Source organism: Pyrus communis, chromosome 10 (assembly GCF_963583255.1).
Source record: "Pyrus communis chromosome 10, drPyrComm1.1, whole genome shotgun sequence".
NCBI classification, from domain to species: domain Eukaryota; kingdom Viridiplantae; phylum Streptophyta; class Magnoliopsida; order Rosales; family Rosaceae; genus Pyrus; species Pyrus communis.
Genome location: NC_084812.1, coordinates 141,472 through 154,681, shown reverse-complemented (window position 1 = coordinate 154,681; position 13,210 = coordinate 141,472). Strand labels below are relative to the sequence as shown.

Here is a 13,210-nt window from a genome sequence, read left to right as displayed (position 1 = left end):
AAAAACTGATTATTTCTTTCCTACTATTTTTTCTTTTGTTTTTAACAAAAAATATTATCTTAGCCTCATAATGTACTAGCATTAATGTGATTCAAATTCGTCTATAATAAGAATTGAACTTCAGACCTCTTACTTACAATCCAAGTGAAAAAGAATATCATTTGATATTTACCCAAAAAAAAAAGCGGGTTTTCTTTTAAAACACCAAAATATATACGTGACGCAATCAAATTTGTAACTTGCAACCGAATCCTCGTCCTCCCTCAACTTTAACCCAGGACACAAACACAAACGGAAGATGTTATCGACATATAATGAAAGGTTCACCCTTAATTACCCTTAACTCGGTACAATATGGATTGACAGCCCTTATAAAAACCTTTGCCATCAAACACCACCCACACCATAAGAGGCATAGTTTCCCTTCCCACCCCCCAACATGTTCTTTTCAGCCAGAGATACCAAAGAAAAAACTCTTGTCAAGTTCCCCCAGTCCTTAATCCTTAGGCGATATTAACAGTAACTGGCTTCCCCCGACCCATTGCAAATCCCCTTGTGCCGTCAGGCATACGCGGCCCAGGAGGCTTCTTCGTTACACCTACATGCTCCATACTCCCAACTGAACTGTTAGGAGGATGCCCCGCATGATTTCCACGATTATTATTATGATGGTATTGACCTCGCCCACGCCCCTTGCCGCGGCCTTTATTACGCCCTTTTCTCTGCCCAACCTCCTTGTCATTGCCATGCTCCTCTCCCTAGTACAGAAAATTTATGCAAAATATTAAATTGATACAAACATAAAACGATATATACAAACAAATTGAATATGTAAGAGCTGGGGCTTCCAAAATAAGCTGAATTCATGCTAGATGAAATGATTATGATACTTGGGTTGATATCATTAAAAACAATAAATAGAATCAAAAAGCTTAGTGAAGAATGTGTATGATGCGTATTAACTCTTTATTTTTTTCCGTCCCCAAGGAACTTGTTGGTTGACATCAGTAAAAGGGGATAACTATCATCCCTAACGTAAAACTAACCAACCAACATTCCAGTACCATACTTGTGCTACCATTTTGTGAAAAAGTGTGTCCAATTAGCACCTGTAAATGCTTATCAACGGAATGCAATTCTCACGACAGAAGACATACATATTTCAATGAGTTCGTTCTCTCTTCGTGTTCATGTGGATGGATATCAGACTGTTGGGAAGAATCTACTGATTGTTTCTCATTTGCCTGTTGTTCAGGGGTAGAAGCATCTTCTTCCTCTAACTGCACTTCCCCATCCTGCCCCTTTTTCCCACGCACTTGAGCAGGTTTTGACTGAGAAATGAGAATGGAACAAACAGAACCACATCATAGACTGATCCACGTCACCAAATCAACTAGGTTAATACACTAAAAGATCATCCAGTCAGATAGCATAGGACCAATCACACACACTCCGCAAGCAAACACAGGTATGATTAACTGAATAAAATGCTATTAATTAATGTCTATATTTATTGTGCAACATTGGTTCACCCATACATTTGAGAAGTATACTTTTCAATCCTAAAATTAGAAACATAAGTTCATAAATTATCTGACACTTGAAGCCGAAAAATAAAATGCAAACTGAACTTCGTTGTAGAAAATGGAAATTTTTTACCAAGAAGCCCATAGTTCCTGTTATTTTAACCAAAACTACATTTTTAGGAACCGAACTGAATAACAAAGATGAAAGAGCCATAGTTTTGGGCATATACCGCTCGCCCAAGCATTAAACGGACTCTAAGGCCACTCCTCCAGTTTGCCTCATCATTAAGCTCTGCAACCTGTACAATAGGAATGCACATTTAATGTTTTAACCAAAATAAGACTTGCATATTTATTTTACGTAATGGGCATGGCATAAACCATATTAATGTCAAACCACTGTAAACACTTACAGCATTCTCCGCTATCTCAGGGGATTCATATTCCACAAATGCATGTAACTACAAAATAAGTGAGTCCAGATATGAGATACTTCTGTCCAACCTTTAACTATATAGGAACAATAATTACTACTATTAACGATTCACTGCATATACTATTTACTCAGTGCAGGGAACTACAAATACCAGCACAAACCATATCAAGTGTGCATTTGTTTGTATGTATACCTTGTTACTGAAAAGCATGCCATCTGCTTTTGCAGATCGGGATGCCGAGGAAGCACCACTATTGGAGCCTTGTGGCTGGCAGGTCCGGATTGTCTTCACACTGTCGAAGAAGAATTCAACGTTATATAGACTTCTAGGATCAATAAAACAAATCTTACATGGACTTAAAGCACTTCAGTTAAAATATAAAAATAAATAAAAATCTAGAACGAAATGTGGTCTTGATACCTCCCAGCAGCAGAGAAAACCTTCATGAGGTTTTGGTGGCAATGATCCTCAGGCAAATTTTCAGCGACAACTATGCGAGACTACAGAAGATCAGAATGCAAATCAGATGATACGAGGAAACACAGATTTACAATGAGCCTTTACCAGAGTATTGTAAAAATAAAAAATAAATCTTTTGCCTGATATGCTTAAAATACCATTTTTTTAAAAGACCGAATCACAAAAATCTTGGCATAAATCAACGCCCCAAACCAAAACATTTATCCTAAAATGTATATAGGACTGAATACAAGCAAAACCTACTTGCAATTCTTCCATATCTAACTGAGTGAGGGGATGCAGACGTCTAACTTTCTTTCCATCTTCATGAACTACCTGCAAAAGATGACATCATTAAAGATCAAAACAAAAGGACAGATGAAAAACCTGATACATGAGTGAGGCGGAATATGTTTTTACTTTTTAGAGAGAAGGATAAAGCAAGAGCATATATATATAAAAGTACGAACTCACCAGCTTTGAAGAGTTGCGCAATACAGTTGCAAGCTGAGAATTACTATTTATGAGGGCCTTAATCTTCTTGAAAGATGCAACAACAGAGATTGGCACTATATCCGGGTGAATATTAAACAGTTAATAATGATAAAATTTCAATCAATGGATATTGAGTCGAACTCTAGAACACATTCGAAAGCATAAGAAAATATTGAGAAAAGGAAAAGAAGAAGAGGTCACCATATCCTTCAGGATCTTTGTTTATGAACCTCATAAGATGATCAGTAGTAGCCAAGTTTAAATCGCTGAAATAATACTCCACCTGCAATATGCCAATATGTTAATGTTAGGCCGACCAAGCCAAACCAAACCAATATGAGGCAGGCAAAGTGAAATTTAAAAAGAAATTGAGATTACACTTTTTGAATCTCAACTTGGCGAATTACAAAAATCACCGGAGTTTGGAATTGCTAACGATATCCTCCTAAGGCTCCTATATCCTATCAAGGGTTTAGGTAATCCTAATAATACACGCACGTGCGTGTTTGTGTTGTACTTTATACTCGACTGTTAGTGTTGGATATTCAAACATTAGGATCTCGGCCAATACAAAAGAAGCTAACAATAACTTGATTGAATAAGCGCTGGGGACAGACAGACAGACTATGAATTATCAAGTAACCTGATTCAAAATCTTGGAGGTAGCTTCATCGGAAAGCCTGTGAGTCTTGGAGGAGGAGGAAACACGATCCGCCTGAGCTTGCTCGCCCAACTGCTGCTGCTGATGATGCTGATGCTTCTGTTTCTGCTGCACGGCCACTTCCTGGTCTCCAAATCCAGAGTAATGATACTGGTGGTGATGATGGTAATGGACCGGCAAGTGATGATGCGGATGAACTGGGACCGGAACCACGTGAGGAGGAGGAGGAGGAGGAGGAGGAGGTGGAGGAGGAGGAGTTGGGATGGCCTGGATCGGGACATGGAAGGGGGCCGAAGGCGGCGGCGGCGGAGGATAGACGTGGACTTGACCTACAGCCGCAGGAGGCGCTGCCGGTACGGATGCGTGCGCAGTGGCGCTGCGATTGGGGACGAACTCCGCCGCCTGGGCGTTGAGGCGACTGAAAGAAACGTTTCGGGATAGGGATGGATCTGATAGAGAATCGGACGACGGCGATTCACCCTCTGCCATTTGATTTTGATTAGTTGTCGCAATCTTGTTTAGTTTGGTTGAGGTCTTTGGTGAGAAGACTGATAGAGTGAGATAGAGAGAAAGCAGCCCTGTGAGGGGCGGAGACGACAGTGGAGAGGACTTCTCGGGTTTCAGGCTGCTTCCGATCCTCGCCAATTTATACCTTTAACTATCATTCTTCGTCTCGGAGTCGGATTGGTCCATGTGGACTTTTGGTGGAGTGTGGGGCCCTCCTCTTTTACTTCTCATCGTCATCTTCTTCTTCTTCTACTTCCTGCCCTTACTACTGCGCGAGTTGTACCATCTGAAGTGAACAGGAACAACACTCCTCTTCAAGATTTTGTCTCCTTTTGTTTCATCTCATTCCATTTCATCTTCTCACATTCTCTATTTTATTTTTTATTTTTTTAATAAAAAATTAATATAAGGTATTAATTTTTTTTTTTTATGAAAAATTAATATAAGATTATTAACGTACTTTAATCATGATTGTTCAAGTATAAAGAGAGAAGAAGAACCAAAAAAGGAGGGGAAAAACCCTACTCCCCTCCTCCTCAATGTTGTGTCCTCATCGTTGTACTTGGACGCGGACTGGAGACTGGGACTTGGGCCTTTCTTTCTGTCGGTGTGACTTGGCTGGCCCCTTACCATACTCATCTCTCTCTCTCTCTCCCCCCACGGCCGATGTCTCTTGAACCATTTCTAAATGAGATATTAAATTTTAAATTTTAAATTTAAATTTGAAAGCTTACATGACATTTTGATATCTTTTAAAGTTTTATTCGCTAACCGATATGCCAAATTTTATATGTATTTTCTTTGCATTGGAAATGAAAAGAAATAAAAGGATAATGCTTTAAACCAATAAACAATTAATAAAAAACATTTAATAATTAATTAAAAAAAATCTGAAGGTGCTGTCAAATTTGACAGCAAGGATGAGAGATGTCATTCGATGTCATGCCATATTATATTTGACTTATCGGTTGGAAAACATTAATGTTGTCTTTTGTTACTATTATTACTGATTTAGACATTTTAACATCTCATTTGGAAATGCTCTTACTATACCCATCACACACACTCTCTCTCTCTCTCCACGGTACACCAACATAATAACGTACCATCCTAATAATGCTATATGTAAGTTTATTTTTTTTCATATAACATGAGTATTGGTTCGAGACACTACATTAGAAAAACACCCCTTAACCTCATTGTTGTTACACTGAATTGAACTGCTATTGCACCCGATTGTTATTAAACCAACCAATAGATAGATTTCAAGTCCTTCAACGGTTGGATTCTATCCAACTTCTTACATTACTAACCTATTTTCAATTGCCAAAATTGATCATATAATCCCATCGTTTAATACGTTTGTTAAGCGACATTGAAAATCTTACCCCTACTGTTCATACTAAAAATAGCAATATGCTCTCACGAACATCTTTGGAGATGATCTTAAAACGATCAAAGAAAGAAGAAGGGAGAAAAATACACAAGTTATCTCCACCTTCAACTGTTGCTTCTGTCAATCTCTTGTCATGATCAAACTTCATCTTCATTAACAAACTTATTGCAGGGCGAGGAAGAGTCAATACACTAGCTGCTGCTTATTTCCTCCTTTTTAATTCAAATTTCTTCTTAATCGCATCCCTAAACGCAGGGATAGCAACTTCGTTGGGAACTTCTTTGAATGATGGGAGGTAATTTACATCAACAATGACATGGTCGCCGGTGCCTTCCTCAATCTGTACCCACATGACACGGAAAAATCGTCAAAAGTGGGACACAATATATCCCAGCCACACATCAACATAGTATTTCAGCTTTACTCACAACAACATCGAAGCCGAAGAAGGTCAGTCCAAGCTTTCTCATAAGCCAATTAGCTGCACTAGTTACCAACTCAAGATCAGTGCAGTTATTAGTGGCCTTTGAGCTATTACCATCTCCAAAATTCAGGTTCCCCTTGGCAGTGAATAAGGATTTTAAGCTGCGAAGGATGATCACCACGTCATGGGTCATCCATTACATGCATCAACAAACTACAACCAACAGGAGAGGTAGAGGAGTAGAAGGGGAAGCAAACGTGCTACCTGTCAAAGACTAACGGTTTGAGCTCATTACTCCCAGATAATTTCTCCAAGCCATCTGCATTTGGAGTAGAGCTCTTAAACGCATCATAAACTTTCTCGCCCAAGACGTAAAATTTGTAGAGCGTTGATGAATGATCCACATATTCCTGCAATTCCAAACGTTTTCAAAGAAAAACCCTGTAAGCTAGCAAGCATGCACACGTGTGACCAACCATATCTTTACTTTAGCACCTATTTTGAATTAAAAAACATTGCATTAGGTTGGAGTAAATTAACTCATATATCAAACATATCAGGTTAAGAGGCTATACCAACTTCATCGAATGAAAATTAAATCTTTATCGCCTGTATAATTGCTGGAAGAGGAACAGTCAAACCCTTGAAATCTTCGACTCTAAAAACTATTGCCTGTAATGTAAGGGTTGAATTTTTAATTTAAACAATACGACAGGGATGGTGAATTTGGATGAAGAAGAATAGCAACTTGATAAATATGTATGCTTCCCAAATCTCATTTCAATATTACTGGCTCAGCAATCAATTCAATTCATTTAGCAAATAGATATAAAGACCTTTCAGAGATGGTGCTAAATGCAATCCAATATGACGCGGAAACGAGAAAATACTATTTGCAGCTATGTGACTATAATCCCTTTCTTTTACTAATAAATAAAGCATTACCATGCTGTGAGCATCAGCCACACCACAAGCAACTTGAGGTTTTTACTAAGAGCTATGTAGCTTCGGAGAGCCTTTTAACCAAATCAGACTGGTTAAAATCATCAACCTGCGCACATATAAATAATAATAATTATAAAATAAAACCATTCTTCTTGTTGTATGCACAAAATGCTCAATCATTTCCTTAAGATAGCCAGTGACTTAGTAGACTACGCTGACAGGATATATCCATGACTATTTCTGCCAAAAATTGCTACAATTTTTACCGAGAAAGTATCTGCAACTTAAATAATCAAACAGATTCCCTTTAGTTTGCGAAACCATTGTGAGAAAGCAAAAAACACACATGCACACACCTTAGAAAATTAGGCCCCCTAATTGTGCAGAAACCTGCGGCCTTGAGATCCTCCAACCCAAGTAGAATCTGTTGAATTTTCAATCGATCTTACTACAGGATAAATAGACCTAAGTGGGTCAATCACACAGAGGTCCAGGTGATGTTACAAATATCTGTGTAAGAAAAAAAGATATTAAAAACAAACCACATGGATACTACTATGTTATATAGTGCTCTTTTGCACAATCCAATACCGGGACACGCTTTGGTGCATGGTATCAAAATGATTATTTGAATACAAAGTACAAGAAATAAAGACTATGAATATGATGAAGAAGGTCTAAAACTAACATTAGAGGGAGGGATATATTTACGGAAGGCTGAAGCGTATAAACTACATACTTATGCATTTACTGATGTCATGTCACAAAACTAGGCATGAGTATAAATGCCACAAAGTGGAAATTCATCTCAAATTCCATGCTTACAAGCAATATAGAAGAAAACATGTCCCTTTTTTTCCAATGCATAGGCCATTAAGCTAGCTGGAGAGGAAAAGCCGAATACATAAAAACAAATAGTCAAAGGCGGTAGGAATAGTAGGATATGGACAGCAGCGTTACTCTGAAAAACCTTTCTATTCATTTAGCAAATAGTCAAGGGAAACTCGTGTAGTTTGTTGATGTACACCATGCTTGAACTCTCACACGTGGATGTGGTGCTGCCTTCAACATCTGAAACCAAAATAATTTGCATTTCAGCCAACAACAGGACACGATTGACGGTCAAAAAAAAATGTTGGGGAAAGCATGAAAGTGTGATACTCACTTAGAAGGGTGATCAGCCAACGCATTTGCTTAGTTTAGAAAACTTGTCTTGCTTGTTGTTGGGAACTAGGTACAAAACACGGGCTCGAGTATTAGGCCAAGCTAGCATAACCCCGTGTATAGCTTCGTCTATGGAGGATGAGGATGCATCTAAGAGGAAGCAATGGATGGAGTAGTGTGCCGCCATTTCTTTGAGAATATTAACCTATATATGCCAAGAGACAAGATTGAAGGTACAATTTTTTCTTTTCTTTCCTTGTTTAATTAAGATGGAAGAAGAAGAAGAAGGGTGTAAGTGTAAGTAACAAAAAAGGACGTGGAGGAAAATGAGAAGCTTTACCATATGAGCTTCAAGACCTGCTCCATAAGAAATTCCCTGCATGCAAAGATAAGCGAAACAAGAACGAATAAAAGAGATTAATTAACAATAATTTCGTTATTTTGATCGGGGAAATTGTAAGGTAAAGGACAAATCAAAGAAAAAGAAGCGAGCGAGCGAGTAATCATGTGATGGTGTGATGGGAAGAAATCGTGATTTGACATGACAGGCTGAATAAACAATTTTAGGCATTACATTGGGCAGAAGAAGAAATGGCCATGGAAAATTGAAAGCAGATGCACAAAATGGGAACAAAAATAGCCAAAGGGAAAGTAGTAGTAGACTAGTAGGAGGATGGCCGACCGTAGGAGCGTTGGAATGGCGGAGCTTACGGAGTTGTCTCGTTGCAAGTTACAGTGGTATCACCAAAAAGTAGACACTCGTCCAATATCACTCATCCGACACCGCTACCACACACGCTCGCCAGCTCTCTTTGTGTCTGAGAATCTTGGTAAACTATTAATGGAAGGAAGAAACAACCATGAGCCACTGATATGTATCGGGCAGGTCATGGACGGCGAAGGCGATGAGGAGAAAGGGAGATTCGACCCACCTTTGATTACATCTTCTTTACCGGGAGTCAAAACTGCACGGCTGCACCTGCACCTCGAGAGGCGAGAGCAAGCGACTTTTGTTTTTTACAGGCTATTTTCGTGAAAAGAAACAAGGAGAAGGGTAGTTTCGTGAAACAATCAAAAACAGCAAAAAATCCACCAAACTGATACTTGTTGACACACTTTAATACCTGTATGGGATTCTCCTCTATTAAGCACTAGAGTGCATATATTACCAAGTGATTTATGTTTCTAAATAATATTATTAGTTAAAAATACAAATTAGAAACTTTCAAGATAAAAGCATGAATATTTATGTTAATTTATAAATGGAAGTTCTAGACTCGTCAATAAATTGTACATAATTCTCCATTTAAATCATGAGCTTGAGAAATGTCAATCTATTTGCAATTCCAACATATCCTACGCCATTGCCTTTTGTTTTATAGTTCACACACTAATAAACTCAATATGGTTTGAGCATGTTTACTTATAAGGAATAGATTTCTAAGGAAGAATTACCATCAGTATTTATTTAATTGTTACCACACCATCATGGCATGGTTGCAAACTCGATACAGTTTTTGGCCATGTTTATCACATATTCATTCTCATAACCCATACACTCATGACTCACTCTTGCCACCAAAGAAACAGCAGACTAGAAACAATTTTATTCTCAATAGTCGTAAGAAGCACGTGATAAATTGTACATGATTGTGCAATGTATCCAAACAGGATGCCTTGCACACCAAGCAAGCGCAACACAACCTAACAGTAGTGACGAACGTGAACCACCTGGAGCTGGAGCTGCTTTTCCCTTCCTGAAATGAATGAAATTGAAGCCAGGTCCTCGAGGCTGAAATCCACACCTGCTGCATGCGTCGCATTTGATGAGCACTCATGATTCGATGAGCCGTTCCATAACCAATTTCACTACTGTGGGGGCATCAACCGTCACTGCTACCTTCACGGTGGGTTTATCACACCACTCTGTCACCTCGCCAAACCTATATATATATAGACACACACACACACACACACACACATACATATATATATATATATATATATATATCCATTATAGTTAAGTAGAAAGATGTCAACAGTAGAAGGTTGCATATAAAACCATGGTATACGTCCATGTCGAGATTAATAGAATATAACAATGTATCTTATACATGCATGTTTGAATTCAAAAAGTTCCTATTAAGTACGCATCTATACAATCCAATCCAGTTGAGTTAATAGAGACAATAGTCAGCTAAACTACATGGAATCTTGGAATTGATAAATTAAGTTCTAAGCCTGATATTTCATCATGGTAGATAACAAATTTTTGGGCCGTGTGACGAGCGGGAAAAAAACTATATCCATTTACCTGTGCATCTGTATACAGATAAAGCATCCAAGCACATACCGAAACAACATTCTATCATGTATCCAATCAAAGAGTATCATATAGCCGGAAAATTTATCATCGATTCATCATCACAGGACAATGCAAAAGGTCTTAAAATTGAGTTTGAGGAAATTGGTGGCCCCGGGCTCTAAGGTATGGTTCTTCTTTTGTCTACACTTAAAATAAAAGTGTTGATTTCTTCTATAAACCCCCATTATCTGTTATGAGAATTTGGAAATTCAACTCTACTAGGAATCAGACACAATGACTTTTCCGTTTTACATTTTATCGGGAATGAATAGAAGGGCTCTACCTTTTCTGTTTGTTGTACAGAATCGTGAGTCCTCTTGTGATGCCATTTGTCTGGACTCTAACAACACCCTCCGTGTAAGTGAAAAGTGAAGGATCAACAGCTGCAACAACTACTGCAGGATCATGAAGGTAAACTCCTACACCATGATTAAATCAACCATCAGTATGTCCTTGATTAGGGAAATTCCAATCCGTTAGGGTTTCATCGACACTTTAGTGAACTAACCTTTTGTGCTATACGCATTGTGATGGTAGGAGAAGTACACATCTATAAGTTTGCACAAGTGTTGAGCAAACTTTCCATTTGACATTGCCAGCTTTTCTCGATCAATGTCTTTCATATATCATAATGAAAGTAAAATAAACTGGATTACAATGATCCACGTAACAACACAATCATGCATGAATTTTTCCTACAGGCATTTCAATTATCAAGTGGCTATTTCCATCATACTGCTTTCATAAATACACCAACTTTATCCATAGAAATGATTAATTTGGCACAAACAAAAAATTTCCGGCATGGAATTCCAAAAGTTGTATTTTACGATTTCCAAAAGAACTATAAAAGGAAGTGAGTTCTGTGGATTTAATGCATACAGGCTAATTGAACTCCTGATGAGGTTTAAAGGCTCTGTGAAAAAGTGTTGTCAAAGGTTACGCTAGAAACCACAAATCTGAGGTATACTTGTTAGAAGGCATTGCTTTGATACATATGTCAGTTGTTATGTAAAACATCATCATTAATAACGAGGAATACAAATTTCCAAATGTAGTACCTGTCAAGACAACTTGATGGGTCACATTAATCCCCATAGCCAAAATATCTGCTCCACATGTAAATACCATATCTGCAGCATCTGGATCCCCATATATCTAGTTTTCCGAATGTAAAGCAAGTTGCATAAACTAAAGTTGAAGTCTTTGAACATTTGAATCTTAAATACATATAGTTCAAGAAATTTACATTGGCCTCTGCTGCTGGATTGACATTCCCATTGACTGCAAAAGCACCACCAAGAAGAATAATCTGCCCTATGTTCTTTGCAAATTCAGGGTCTAGTTGAGTAGCCATACTCTATTACAAACGATTAAGAATAATTTTAAAATTGAAAAACCGTGCAACGTATCAAGAATCTGACCAGTGCAATATTTGTAAGTTGGCCCAATGCTACCACAGTGACCTTTCCAGGGTGAAGGCTTGCTTGTTCAACCAAAAAAGCTGCTGCCTACTGCTCAATTGGCTTTCCTTTTGGTGGGGGGAAATTTTGGTTGCCAAAGTCCATCCGCACCAGGAACAAAATCAGCAATACGAAGTTTTGTACCTTTCTTTTCATGGAAAAAGAAGAAATGGTTGATGAGTTATGAATCTTAATCATGCATTAGCCCGTCAATATATGCAAGAACATAGTCATCAAAACTACATGAGCAAAAGATATAGTCGGCAACAAGAGGTTCCTACGAAACTACTTTAGCTGCTATTATGTATGCTAGGAGTCAGCCTCCTAGGTTTGCTAATTAAGGTTTTGTTGCTAAGTTATTTTGGAAATAAAGGTAACAGATACTCAAAGAAATGGATTCGAAATTTCTGAATTAATCTACAAACAGTGATGTCAGGTTATGCCTTCATTATTTTTCACATTGTGCATAAGTGATGTCAAATACCATCCATGAAAACCATCCACATGTTAGTAGTGTAGCACCATGAATATGACGACGATGACAACTAAACTGAGACTGGTTTCAACTTTATGACACAGGTGTAGTAAACAAACACAATATCAAGACATTATAAAAAGGAAAAACAACTCAAGGCAGAAAATAATAGAGGGAAGACAAGAAGAAGTGGTCATGAAACTGATGAAACATACAAATAGACTAAATTGATTTTTGGGTTGAAAACATGCCGTTATTGTGACGTGAGATCCTTCCGCCACTGGAATATCGGTTCTCCCTGCAACCTCCAACTAAACCCCAAATACAAAGTAAGCAACCAAGACAGTCAATGAAATGCCTAATGCAATGAGAGATAGAAAGAAAAAGCAGATGTTGTAAGATTACCAAATGCAAGGCATTTCTTGTGGCGAGAGTGGTATAAACATTTCCATAAATAGTAGTAAGTCCAATCACTTGCACTTCCGGGGATTGTAATGCCACAAAGATGGCCATGGCAATGATGGCATCATCTGCATGCAGACGCCATAAACACACAAATTCAGAATACTCATTGATTTTCTGAGTCCCCCTCCCCCGTATGATTTGATTATATAAAGAAAAGTCGCATATTTATCAGAGTTTTTGATCTACTTAATTCCTTTTGCTAAAAATAAAAAAACACAGAAAATAACACAAATTGATGACAGCTCGCCATAAAGTTGGCAGGCATGGGTCCTTTAAGTAATTAATTACTGAGCAAGGAAGAGACATGCATATGAGCTTGAATTTGTGGACAGCTTTTACAAATCAAATGATGATGGTACGTAGTAAATAGTAAAAGTAAACAAGATCCAGGATTGAATAGCGAAAACAACTTACCGATACCGGGGTCG

At 38.1% G+C, this 13,210-nt stretch overlaps 1 protein-coding gene and 1 pseudogene across 1 annotated transcript; both read right to left on the bottom strand.

Annotated features, from left to right (window-relative positions):
• Window positions 1–189: 189 nt before the first annotated feature.
• Window positions 190–4,394, bottom strand: LOC137748305 (la-related protein 6B-like). The gene is made up of 10 exons (XM_068488441.1): window positions 3,561–4,394; window positions 3,119–3,200; window positions 2,897–2,991; window positions 2,687–2,758; window positions 2,384–2,463; window positions 2,156–2,255; window positions 1,940–1,987; window positions 1,757–1,825; window positions 1,158–1,331; window positions 190–758 (listed from the first exon to the last, which is right to left on the bottom strand). The coding sequence occupies exons 1-10, from the start codon at window positions 4,065–4,067 to the stop codon at window positions 504–506; spliced, it is 1,482 nt and encodes a 493-aa protein (XP_068344542.1). The 5' UTR covers window positions 4,068–4,394; the 3' UTR covers window positions 190–503.
• Window positions 4,395–5,683: 1,289 nt separating this feature from the next.
• On the bottom strand, window positions 5,684–9,539 carry LOC137746841 (inositol 1,3,4-trisphosphate 5/6-kinase 4-like; annotated as a pseudogene).
• Between the last annotated feature and the right edge of the window lie 3,671 nt (window positions 9,540–13,210).

What these genes read in the sequence shown, in the direction of transcription:
- LOC137748305 (XM_068488441.1), bottom strand. Translation starts at nt 4,067, where the DNA reads ATGGCAGAGGGTGAATCGCCGTCGTCCGATTCTCTATCAGATCCATCC. An exon ending in CAAAGATCCTGAAGGATATG is followed by an intron (nt 2,992 to 3,118) that starts GTGACCTCTTCT and finishes ACCCGGATATAG; the next exon opens with TGCCAATCTCTGTTGTTGCA. An exon ending in GCATGCTTTTCAGTAACAAG is followed by an intron (nt 1,988 to 2,155) that starts GTATACATACAA and finishes CTTATTTTGTAG; the next exon opens with TTACATGCATTTGTGGAATA.